This window comes from Pelodiscus sinensis, chromosome 4 (assembly GCF_052426305.1).
Source record: "Pelodiscus sinensis isolate ZL-2025 chromosome 4, ASM5242630v1, whole genome shotgun sequence".
NCBI lineage: Eukaryota > Metazoa > Chordata > Testudines > Trionychidae > Pelodiscus > Pelodiscus sinensis.
In genome coordinates, this window is record NC_143055.1 from 124,884,160 (window position 1) to 124,896,896 (window position 12,737).

At 43.2% G+C, this 12,737-nt stretch overlaps 1 protein-coding gene across 5 annotated transcripts in view; it reads left to right on the forward strand.

The window, feature by feature from the left end:
* Positions 1 to 12,737, forward strand: part of LIN54 (lin-54 DREAM MuvB core complex component) — an 80,196-nt gene that overhangs the window by 38,046 nt on the left and 29,413 nt on the right. For all 5 annotated transcript variants that reach the window (XM_075929499.2, XM_075929501.2, XM_075929502.2 and 2 more), the window contains exons 2-3: positions 1,476 to 2,171; positions 7,288 to 7,408. In XM_075929499.2, the coding sequence (XP_075785614.2) occupies positions 1,518 to 2,171; positions 7,288 to 7,408 (775 nt within the window). In that variant the 5' untranslated portion in view covers positions 1,476 to 1,517. The remainder of the gene's footprint in view (positions 1 to 1,475; positions 2,172 to 7,287; positions 7,409 to 12,737) is intronic.

A 12,737-nucleotide genomic window follows, 5' to 3' on the forward strand; every position in this document is an offset into this window, starting at 1 on the left:
TTTAACTGCTAAAATGCATATAAACAGAAGACCATTATATTGACTACTTTTTTGTTTTTGGCTCCCACCTGCGGGCCACATGTTGAGTAGCCTTGCTAATGATGTGTAAGTATAGAGCTGCAACATAAAAATGTTCTGTTGGTCATCTTTTTCTTGTATAATTTTCTTACAACATTCTAACAAACAAAAATCAACTGAAACTACAGTAGTAGGAACCTCTGAATCTGTTAATTGGTTTCATCATCAGCCTGTCAGCATAACAACTAGATAACATACTGTAGTTTTTCCCTATTCTCTCTACTTCATAGGTGAATAATCTTCAGATATTTTGTGACAGTTTGTCTTTTGATCATAAAATGGTGCATATTCAGATGCACAATGGCATTGTAGTCAATAAATGCAATCTCTGCATTTAATCCATGCATTTTAAACCATCCACAACAATAATCCATTAATTATGAATGGGAGTACTGTAAAAATGAACTGCTGTACTTTGTTCAGCAACGTGGGAACCCAGGTTTGTGAGGGCAAGGTGTTACAGTTGCTCCACACTGAGGCTCAGTGTAAATGTTGTAAATGGGTACAGGGTGTACCCACTCAGTATGAAGTGAAGGAAATGGGGAAGAGGCATTTTAAGATGCTGCTCATTGTTGATGAACAATATATTACCTTTTTAATGGGAAGTCCAGTATTCACGCTTTTGTATTGTATTAACAGGAGATTCTACCATTTTAATTTTCCTCTCTGAGGTTTTTCAAGCTGAGAGACTGCCATGTATAAAGCCTATTGCTAACTCTGTTTTTTAAAGATTGCTTTTCTTTCTAATCAGTTCAGCACACCCTACTGTGTCCTGCAGAGTAGTTCATTTATTCACTGGATGTTTTAAATTACAGTCACAATTTGAGGCTCTTTCTATTCTAATAAGTATAGAAGAAGTGAGCTGTGGGACAACTGAAGCATGAAATAATCCACGGCTTTGAAAAGCAGCATTATTGGCTTGGTTCTCAAATGGGTTGGTGATTAAGTTCAATAGGTAACTAAGTTTGTCACTAAAATAGCTCTACTTTCCCATGTGCTTTTGCTGAGATCCCTGAAATTAAAACTCGTAAACAAGTACACTACTAGCACATTCGCTACTTCAAACAACTCTATGGAATGAGAGCTTGGTAATGAATGTTGGCAGTGTGACCACTAAAACCATTCATGAACCCTTACATTTTAATGTCTGGCTTTCTCTGGCCTAAGGAGATACAGGTATATTACAGTGGTGTTAGATGAGCACTAATATAAATTATGAATAAAAGGAAATTCAAGGAAATTAATTAAAGAATCAAGGATAAATTTAAATGAAAATATAGTTTACTAAAATTCTTGCACCTGTAACTGTTTTCCTCTATGGAAGTACTATTCATGTAGTGTGTGTTGTCATGGAGTTTATGACCTACTAACCTTTATGATTTTTTTTTAAAATATAGCTGCAGTGCCTGGTGGTTGGGCTTACTGCCAGAACATCTACAATGGAGGTGGTCTCAGCAGAGGTGAACAGCTTACTCCCTGAGGAGATAATGGACACTGGTATAGCTCTGATGGAAGACGATAGCATTGAGGCTGTTATTGTGGCATCACCTATGGCAGATGCTATTCCTATGGAAACAGAACTGGAAGAAATCGTGAACATAAGCTCAGCCAGTGACTCTGCAACTATAGCTCCATCCACAGTCACTACAGAACCAGCTATCGTGCCCAGCAATCACTCAAGCCAAGTCACAGTGAACACCACAATGACAAAAACGGACACTAATGCGACGCTAAAGCCTACCTTGCAAAGTGGCCTCCAGAAACTTGGTGCTCAGACTCCTGTCACTATCTCAGCCAGTCCGATTATTCTGAACAAGGCCGCTGATCTTAAACCTGGCAATCAAACTATTAAACAGGAAGGGCAAAAGCTAATTGTGACAACTTTGGGAAAGTCTGGCCAGCCAATTGTCTTAGCACTACCCCACAATCAGTTACCCCAGACTCAGAAGGCCACAATTCAGGCTCAAGCAGGAGACTCTAAGGTACCAGCCCAGCAGATCAAAGTAGTTACTCTTGGAGGGAGGCCAGAGGTGAAGCCTGTCGTTGGTGTCTCCTCTTTGACACCAGGAAGCCAGCAGTTAAAAGCAGTACAGGTAAAAGGGACTGTATTTTTCTTAAAAAACAAAACAAAACCGTTTTATGTTTTAAAAGTAAAACTGTTCACAAATGTTAGCTTTTGTTGTTAAAATTGTGTTTGTTGTGTATGTGCACATGCAGCCCTCAGAATTCATTGTGTGAATACATAGAATATTGCTTCTAGTGTTTCCAGGCATAGGTGAATTTATTTAAAGTGTAAGTTCTTTACATCTAGCTACCATTTGTGAGATTAAGGTTTAGCTCAAGAGTGTGTGTATGGGCCATCAGAATGTATTGCAGTGGAGAGGATTCTTCATGGAGTGTTTCAGTTAATCCCATACACCTTTAGGATATTCTGCATGGATATTAACTTTGTCATCTAAATCTTTTTCTTTTCAACTGCTGTTCAGATTTCTGAAGCATACCCAGGCTGAATCTGGAAAAGAGATCTCCCCACAAATAGTCAGGGATGGAAGAATAAAATTGAGTCTAAATAAAAAACAGAATGTTTTCTGTGCATGTAAAATAATGGAGCCACAAACAAACAAAATAGAGTGCTAATCTCCCAAATACATATTTCATAGCAAGCAAACATAAATTATAACATGCAGAACATTTGAGACTACATATTTTAAAATACCATTCAATCTCAGGCTTATTTTTCCAGTGCAGCTCAGAGCTTTGTAGCCAGATCAAAGCTGGAGACCAAGTCCCTGACTAATGTTGATTTTTAATGTTTGAGTGTTCCTTGCTGATTTCTCTTTGCTTCCATTGTTAATGTTAAGGTTGGCAGAGTATCTTTAGAAAAGGCTGAGGCCCGTGTCTTTGCGCACACACATTTAAGAATGGATCAGTTCCTGCTATTTGGTTTGAGTTACAGAGCTGATACTGCCAATTATAAGAAAGCGAAGGGGGAAAAAATGCATACACTACATTGCACTCTCAACATTTATGATTTTCCTCTTGCCCATGGCATCTGAGACTTGAAAGGCTGCAATTCTGCCTCATTGTTCTCCACTGTTTTCTGAAGGTTTTTCTGATTATTGATTTATGTCCAATTGCAGGGCCTTAAGAATCACTGCTCTACAAAATGAACTTGCTCTTCCCCTGTGGTTCGTTTTGTAAAAGCGATGAAACTGTTCACATCTGGCTTTTCAAAAGCTTCTGTTAATGTTTTTAGTTTAAAAAGCTACATCCTTAAAGCTATGCTACTTGCATACATATGTTTAATGTGTAAGATACATAAAGGTGGATCATGGCTTAGCATGGACACTGTGATCTTCTGCATCAGTGTCTCAATGAAACAGGCTGATCATAATGATGCCTCATCTTTTTCAGCTGCTTCTACAGAGAAGTTTATGTAGTAGTGTCAGATATGGACCAGTGCAAGGGGAAGCATTCTGAAGGAGAAGAGGACCAGGTGGCAAACAAGCAAGCGCAGGGAAGCGAGGGATATAGAAGGGAGGAATGGATGGGGTTGGGGAGAAAAATTGCAGACCAAGAGTTAACAATGTGACTGTTTTAAAAACAGCAAAGTACTTATTGCAACAAAGACAAAAATCTATAAACACTTCCTTTTATACTACTTTTTCCTTGTAAGAAATTCCTGTAGATTTCACAAGGAATGTTCTGTCATTGTGATTGGGAGAAAAATCCATGATCCATAAGATCATGAATGTAAGGGAAGGTGTTCCGTGAAGGAAAGGTAATCTCACTATTGAGATCTTGTCCACACTATGGCTCCATCTACACTACACTGTCAGGTTTTTGCTGAAGAGGAAATACAAATGAAGCACTCATTAGCATTTCTTGCACTCTAATTTGCATATTCTCTTCTGATCCTTTTTGTGAGAGGTTTTTGTGGGAAAAATGCAGTGTAGACGGGGCCATTTTGCACAAAAAAAACCCTTTTGTGCAAGAATCCTTATTCCTCAAGGATAAGGAACCCTTGAGGAATAAGGGTTCTTATGCAAAAGGGTATTTTTGCGCAAAATGGCTCCGTCTATACTGTGTCTTTTTCTGCAAAAACCTCTTCCGCATAAAGAATCGGAAGAGAATATGCAAATGAAAGCACAATAAATGCTAATGAGTGCTTCATTTGCATTTCCTCTTCTGCAAAAATGATGCAGTGTAGATGGAGCCTATGAGTTTGAGAATCCTTCTTTAGAAGACTAATTGTGACCAAGGGAGTCAGGGGCTCTTCTCTTTCTGGATCTGCTGAACTTTCCATTCCTTAGCTCCTCCATGTGTGGAATGGTGATGCTATTCCCCTCAAGGATTTTTGTGAGGTTTGCTTAATTGATTTGTAAAAACATTTGAGATCTTCCAATAAAAGGCTGTGTAATGTGTTAATTATGTGTCATATTTATGTGTTTGACATACTCTTTGACTCCGAAAAGTGAATTGATTAAAATCAGCCGGGGATCTGAGAATCTAGCTGAGTTCTTAACGTGCATCATCACAAGTAGTAAAGGTTGTGCAAGTTGTTAGACCTCAGATACACCAGATTAGCCCATTGTTTTTCAGTTTGGACTTTAAGTAACTGATATAATCCCATTAAGTTGCAAAAGACAAACTAATTAATTTAGTAAAGCGTTCAGAACATTCCAGTGCGCTCTCTTAGTGCTGTATTGAATCTGCAATGTCACTGAGAGTAAATACATTATAAGCTGGGGCCTCGTCTATGCTAGGAAAGGTTTGCTGGTATAGCTATACCAGAAAATCCTCCTAGCATAGAAGCAATTTATACTAGCAAAAAGAGAGCTTTTGATGGTATAACTTATACCAGTTTTCCAACTGAAATAAACAATACCAGCAAAAAGACTCCTACGATGTTGCTAATGCATCTATACCAGGGCTTTTGCCAGCATACAAATATAATTTTTAAAGAATTATATCCCAACTCACATTACCAGCCAAAGTTTTGAGTGCAGATCTGACCTTACTCATGCGTCTTTCTAATCTCGTGCGCAGACCCATTTCCACTCCAATTGCTAGGTTAACCTAAAATTCCTAGATGAATTTGTCTTGCTGTGGTAACTGGCAGAGGCAGTAGGTTGCAGTAGAGATTTCAGTTTCCTGTGCCATGGTTATTTTGGCAAAGCAAATCATTAACGCTACCTCAATGATATCTTCTCTTCAAATTAAAAACCACCCTTTTCTTCCTCCCTCCCTCCCTCCCAACCCCCAGTGCTCCTTGAGCCTGTTTCTTCAAGCTCAGCCATCTTTCCTGACGAATGGGTGTGGTACTTCCCTTCACCTTTGCTCTCTCAGATTTGATATGATGGAATACTATGCATAGATTAGTTGTACTTGCAAGTTTAGGTCAGAATCATCTAGCGTATTCTAATCTAACAGATAAGGGCAAAAACCTCCCTTTAGATGCCTGCTGTGTGAGTGTGCATCAGAGGGCAGAATTTGACCCTTCCTAAAGATTCTTGCAAAGCAGCCGGTTTTGTATTCTGTCAGGAGAATAGGGCCATATGCTTTTCTCTTATGCTATTGCCCCACTACGGTTCCTTAAGGGAGAGCTGTTTGCGAGGAGGATCCTTCACACTCGAATTCAAAGAATCTAATAGGGCTGGTCAGAAACTTCACTGGAAAATACTAATTCATCAAACTTGAAATTTCTTGAGAGCAGGTTGGATTTAATGAATTTTAGCTGAATCATGGTCAGGGTTCTTTTGGAAACCTGCCTGGTTCCCTGCCAGCATGCTGTGCAGGCTCTGGGGCAGTCATTTTATGCTGTTACTTTAGAATTTGTCTGCATCAGCACACAATCACATTCTAGCCTACCTGCCTGCTGTGCAGCTGGAAGCCCTGGAAGCCTCAACTCTGACCAGGGCTCGACTTCCAGCTCCATGTCAGGGAGTATGGAAGTCCTGGGATGGGCTTCCAGGTTGCTGGGTCTGCTGCTAATGGGCAGCCCTTCATGCTGGTTGCCACAGGACTTACAAGGCTACGTCTACACTGCATGTCAATTTTGAAATAAACTATTCCGGAATAGTTATTCCGAAATAATTTATTTTAAAATAGCACATCTACACTGCAGAGAAGCCTCGAAATTAGTCCGAGGCAGGCTTCCCTAATGTAGACGCACAATCTCGATTTAGAGCCCCCTCGAGGCACTGGAGAGGAATAACTTAGAATGGCCCAGGTGAGGGGCTATTTCGAAATAGCAGCAGTGGAGAGTCTACATATGCCTTATATTGAAATAGCTATTTCGGAATAGACATCGTTCCTCATAGAATGGAGTTTACAGATTTTGGAATAAACTGCCCATTATTTCAAAATCACGAAATGGATATTAGTATCAGATTTGATCATGATGACTAACCCAACCTAGAGCTCTGCAGAGCAGGTCAGGTTTTGATTTCCATAAATTGGATGGGGAGATGAAAGGCTTGTTTATAAATCTTCCACTGGACTTTAGCTCCATCAACCAACTAAAATTATCTGTCTTTTATCAAGCAATTGTTTTGAAGACTGGGTCAGTCTTCACATGTATGAAAGGTTCACTGCAGAAGAAATGTGTTCTGAGTTTCTATGTACAGAATATTTGCAGCTCTTTAAAAGTTCTCAGGGGTTGATTACCGTTTTCTTACAACAAATGCTGACCATGGTTTCTCCATCACCAGCTGTGATGTGGGGCAGAAGTGTGCTTCCGTGTTTGGGTTCATGGACTAAAAAACAAGTTTCCTTCAATAATGCAGACTAGGAATAAATACCTTGTTTGAAATTTTAAAAATCTCCAAAATCAAACAGTACTGAATCAGCAAATATTCGTCAACTTCTAAAATACAACTCTGGGTGAGTTTGGAAACAATTACAGAACTTCTGCCCTGCGGCCTTATATGAATAGGCACAGTTTGGAACAGATTTCTCTTACCTGGAAAAGAAGTAGTGTGGCTTTCTTTGCTGGTGGACTAAATGACACTAATGAGAACCTAATTCTCCCCTAGGGAAAAATTAAGTTGGGAGTGGGAGGGAAACAGCAGAATATTGTAGGTGAGTCATTTCTGCTCGATTTTATGATTGTTGTCCCCTCCCCTTTATTGTGACTTAGCAAAATTCTATTTCAAATCCTAACGCTATTAGGTTATTTTAAAATTCTCTTCTATGTCCCTCTTTCAGATTGCTAAGAAGACCCGAACACCAACTTCTGGCCCAGTCATCACGAAGCTGATCTTTGCAAAACCAATTAATAGCAAAGCAGTTACAGGACAGACAACTCAAGTGTCTCCAGTCATTGCAGGTTGTATTTCTTTATGACCTGTTCTGCTGTACTGTTTTTCCAGGGCTTTGGAATAGAATGGAGACAGTCTAAATATAAATCCTGCTGTTCACTTACTGTAGCTTTTGATGCTTTGTGAAATGCATCACATTTCAGAATATTAGATGTTTAAAATGTAGCTACTTAAGATGATAAAAAAAAAAAACCACGTGCTGTTGTGGTGTACCATATCTCAGTCACAGCTGTGACTGTATCTGCATACTAATGAGCTTAAAATTGCTGATAAATACTAGACAGATCAGATATGGATAATACAATATTTATTTGTATGCAATTCAGAAAAAGCTATCCAGGACTCTTAAGTGCTTTGAAATTATGTTAAACACATAATCATTTGCCTAAGAAGGAAATTGCACCTTATTACATGTTGGACCTTTCTAGTCTGGCACTCTCTGGTCCGGCAACATCCATGATCAGCATGATTTTCGTTCACTTATCATGGGTGTTGCCAAGTTTCCTGCAGTTCCATAAAGTTTGTTTACGGTCACCAGTGCTGGCTGTCAGTGGTCTGTGCTGTTACTTAGCTCTAACTCAGTGGTCTCCAACCTTTTGGGGCTGCCGGGCGTCCACGGGCGAGGCCACTCATGCGCCATGCATCCAGGGGCGGGGCTGCCCACGCACCGCAGACGGGACTGCCCACACGCCTGGGGCTGGCATCGTGCATGTGCTGCGCACCCGGGGCAGGGGCCGCCCATGTGCTGCGTGCCCGGGGTCAGCACCGCGCATGCGCCACGTCCCAGGGCAGAGCTGGCCCAGATCGTTCAACGGGCGCACATAAATGCCCCGGCGGGCACCATGGCACCCGCGGGCACCGGGTTGGGGACCACTGCTCTAACTTACCCCTAAATGTCTTCTAAGAGTGCAGCAAGCAGTGGAAGTGTTAGTAATGCTGCTAGACAATATTGACTTCCTGTGGTTCAGCAAATTCTATGGTTTGGCACCGGTCAGGTTCCAAAAGTGCCAGACTAGAGAGGTTCAGTCTTTAATAGCTTTGGTTTTCTTTGGCTAATGCTTGTAATGAGATCTCTGACAGTGGGGATGAATTAGGTCAATAAATGTACAGTGATGTGGGTCACCAGCAGGTGTGTTAGGTACATCCCGGATTTTCCGGGACAGTCCCAATTTTAAATCTCCTGTCTCAGTGTCCCCATGAAGGAGTGAAATGTTGTGGGAATTGGCGGGGGGGAAGGAGGGAAACCCCAAGGCTGCCTGCCAGATGCAGTGTGTGGGGATGAAGTGCGCTGATCAGATTGGTCAGAATCTGGCCAATGGGAGCAAAGGGGAAAACCGCCTGGAAGTGCCTGCGAGGCTGTCCCAGCTGGGGAAAGGGAAAGGGCAGTGCACAGAATCTTGCCAATGGGAGCATCCTCTGCCCAGCCCTTCCCTTCCCTCATGAGAGATGGGGCAATGCAAACAAAGGGAACGCGGGGCCAGCAGGCGATCAAGGCTGGAAAGCGGTGTCAAAGAGGAGGAGGTTTGGAGGGGGGGCACCCTGGAACTTCCTGCTTCTGCCTTCCAAAGCTTTGTTCTGCCCAGTGGGGGCAGGTGCGGATGGCCCTTACAGCCATTCCAAAGGCCTAGTTCCAAATGTTCCACACACGGAGCCCTGCGATCTCCCAGCCCCCTGCTAGAACTGCAGTGCCTAGCCCGGAACTCAGCAAAGCCTCCCCGAGGGTCACACAGGTCTGCACCAGTGACTACATCCTGCCTTGGAAGAAGGCAGAGATTTGAGGAACACTGCTGTAGATCTAGGAACAAAAACAGTTTAAAGCTATTTTGCCTTAAAATAAATGAAGCCTTACATTCCTTTCTCAATTATCACAGCAATGTTGCTTTATAATGGGGGAAAAGTCTGCATAATTTCCTATACTGAAATCTACTCATTTTAAAGGTAGCTCAGAACAGATACATAAGCTCTTTAGGTAAAACTAAATTATATCTAAAAAGTTGCGTTTGTGGAAGGCCAGGGGAAAAGCTTACTCATTACAGATGCCAAGCAAAAACCACCAGTTTTATTCACAGTTCTGGTATGAGATTTTAAATATGAGCAACTTACATAAAACAAATCTCAAACAGGCTAAACCTAGAGCATTTAGGTATAAAACTAATTTAGTTTAAATTAATACAATTTTTGATAAACACTAAAGTTAAATAGCAACTACCTGTCCCTTTGGATTGATGAAGCAAAATAATTTCAAAAAGCGTTTGCCAGTTTTCTCTCTCAACCTGTAAAGGCCAGATCTGCCATGTGCTGTCCATTCTCATTAACTTCAGAGTTCAGTGGGCCTTTAGGTAAATGGATCTTGAATGTTTTTTGGAATTTTACTGATTCTAACACACAAGAGACCAGGAGATTAAGAAGTGAATTTCTTCACTACCATGTGCCATTTCAATGGCTGCATTTGGACAATACATCTGTCTTGATAATTCATTCTGGAGTCTGAAATGTGCAGCTCTGGTAGTTAGGAAAAACACTTTTCAACTTTGTAAATTTGAGTCAATTTGAAATCACAGCCAAAATGTATATGAAACAAAACAATTTTAATTCAATGATTAATTAAATGCTCAGCAGTGAAATTAATCAGCAGCAATGAAAAAGAAGAGGGGAAACCCAGCTTCGCATTGCTCAGTTTCCATTCACGGACGCCATCAGGCCAGATGGGTGAGCTGGGCCTTTCGCTCCAAGCTGCTGGCACCAGTCTGGCTCGTAGGGCACAGAGACCCCCACAGCCAGGAGTCAGCACCAGCTCCCATGATGGCCTCTGCCCCTAAGCACAGTGCCACTGGGACCAGCACACCCCCTGTCCCTGCGCACAGAGCCACCATGCACAACCTGCCCCTGTGCACAGAGTCACCATGCACATGCTGCCCCTGCGTACAGCACCATCTCCACACCTTCCACCCCTGCCCACAGTGCCATACCCAGTCCCCCCACCCTCTGTTGTGCCACCAGAGCGTATTCACACATTTTGTCCCTGTGCACAACACTACCATATGTATCCTGACCATAGTGTCACTTCCACATGCCCTGCCACTACACGCAGCTCCTCAGCACTCTCACTCCATGCTTCTAGGTATAGCACCACCATATGCAGCACCACTTGCACACCACCTCTGCACACACCCTGCCTTTACACACTTCACCATGTCCATACAGTGCCACCAGCATCTCCACACACACACACACACACACACACTGCCCATAGGCACAGCACTGTCATACACACTCTGCCCCTCCGTACACAACACATCACCTCCTACAGGGCCCAAACGCATCCCGACTGGTAGAGGGGGGTGGGAGGAATTCTTAGAGGGGTCACATGATGCACTTCCAGACCAATCACTCTGCCCTGGAACTCCCCCTGATTGGTCAAATCTGCATGTGGGGCTGCCCTATGGGGCCCGAACTCATCCCTATTGGTAGAGGACAGTGGGAGGAATTCTTAGAGGGGTCTCATGACACCCTTTACTTCTGGTAATGTGTCCATCTTGACCCTGGAAGTACTATCCCCAGGGGCGTGACTTCCTGTTATAGGTGGACAGGACTTAAAGGGTCTGGGGCGTGACTAACATTTGATTGATGGTAGGGCCCTTATATCATGTGTCCCCATTTTTTATTTGGAAAATATGGTTACCGGACCTATGCTCTCTAGCAGTTGAAGGGATAGTCAAATTAAAGTCTTAGAGTTTAAAAAGTTGCTTAAAGCCTTGCACCTGCCCTTGATTACCCCTGCCAGTTTTTATAGCTATGCAAGTTTGCCTTCTGTTTTTTCTTAAGATGCTTTTCTTTTCCCCGTTACTCTATGGGAAAAGTCCTCACAGAGAAAATGAGCTGACTGATTCATTCTGGAGAAAGTGCTAGCAAATGCATAAAATGAATGAACTGGAAAAAAACAAATGATTTTATCTTCTAATCTCTTCCATTTATTGTAATTGTAAATGCTATTTGTCACAGATAGTATTTTCACACCAAAATGTGACTTTAAAGCTTACAGTGCAACTTAAAAGAAATTGCATGGCGTATCCATTTTTAGGTGCTTACATACTTTCATAAAAATATCTAAACAAACATGTCTAGAAATGATTTTCTACGTTGATAAATGATGAATTTGGTTTTGCCCTCTCCATTTTGTATTTTCTACTCTTGTAGACTAGTGGTTCTCAGCTTGTGGTCCACTGACCACGTGTAAGGGGTCCATGAAAGACTTACACTGAAAACTGAACAAAATTCAGCTGTAAAATACAGACAGTACATTTGCAAAAGAGTTTGCACTGCCATTTGAAAAATTTTAGGGGGTCCTCACCTTAAAAAAAAAAAAAAAAAAAAAAAAGTTGAGAACTGTTCTAGACAATGTATATATTCAGTATTTAGTCCCAGGGCCTACATGAAATATAAAAGTAAGCTGTAGGACAACAGTAGGCAAATGAGTCCACGAGCTGGATCCAGTTCACCAGGGTTAGCCCCTGGTGGGCTGCCACTGCTGTATTTACCTGCGCTTCTGCACATAAATGACTGCAGTGCCCGTTGGCTGTGGATCACTGTTCCCAGCCAGTGGGAGCTACTATTTCTTAACAGTGTGATTTAAAATTGTAATTAATTAACAACACTAATTTTCACTAGGGATGTAATAGTGTAGTTCCGTGGTCCCCAACACGGTGCCCGCGGGCGCCATGGTGTCCGCGGGGGCATTTGGATGCGCCCGCCAGGTGCTCGGGGCTGGCCTGGCTCCGGGCACATGGCGCACGGGCGCTTGCGGGGGGAGGGGGGGGGCGCACTTGGCGGGGGGAGCGCCGGCCCCGGGCGCGCGGCGCTTGGCGGGGGGGGGGGAGCGCCGGCCCCGGGCGCATGGCTATGGGGGGCCCCACCCCTGGGCATGCGGCTGGGGGGGGCCGCCCCCGGGCGCGCAAGTGTCTCCGCCCCCTGGCGCCCGGCGGGCGAACGGCCACGCCCCCTGGCGCCCGACAACCTGAAAAGGTTGGGGACCACTGGTGTAGTTGATTAACCGATAAACAAAAGCGTATAGGTTAATACTATAGACTACATGCATTTCTCCCCCTGCCCCCAGCCAGTACATTTTTTAGCAGGTTGGCCAGCAGCCTGGCTTAGTCCTGGCTCACGCTGGGTCTAGGACTTACCCCTGCTGTGGCTCTGCATTTAAAGTGTATTAGGAATTGAGCAGGCAGGTAGCCCGTCTCAATTCTAGCTCGTCCTGGGTCCGGGAGCTCAGACCCCCCTAGACAGGGGCTGCTGCCTCTTTATCAGAGGCAGCAGCATGGGACAACTGACAGC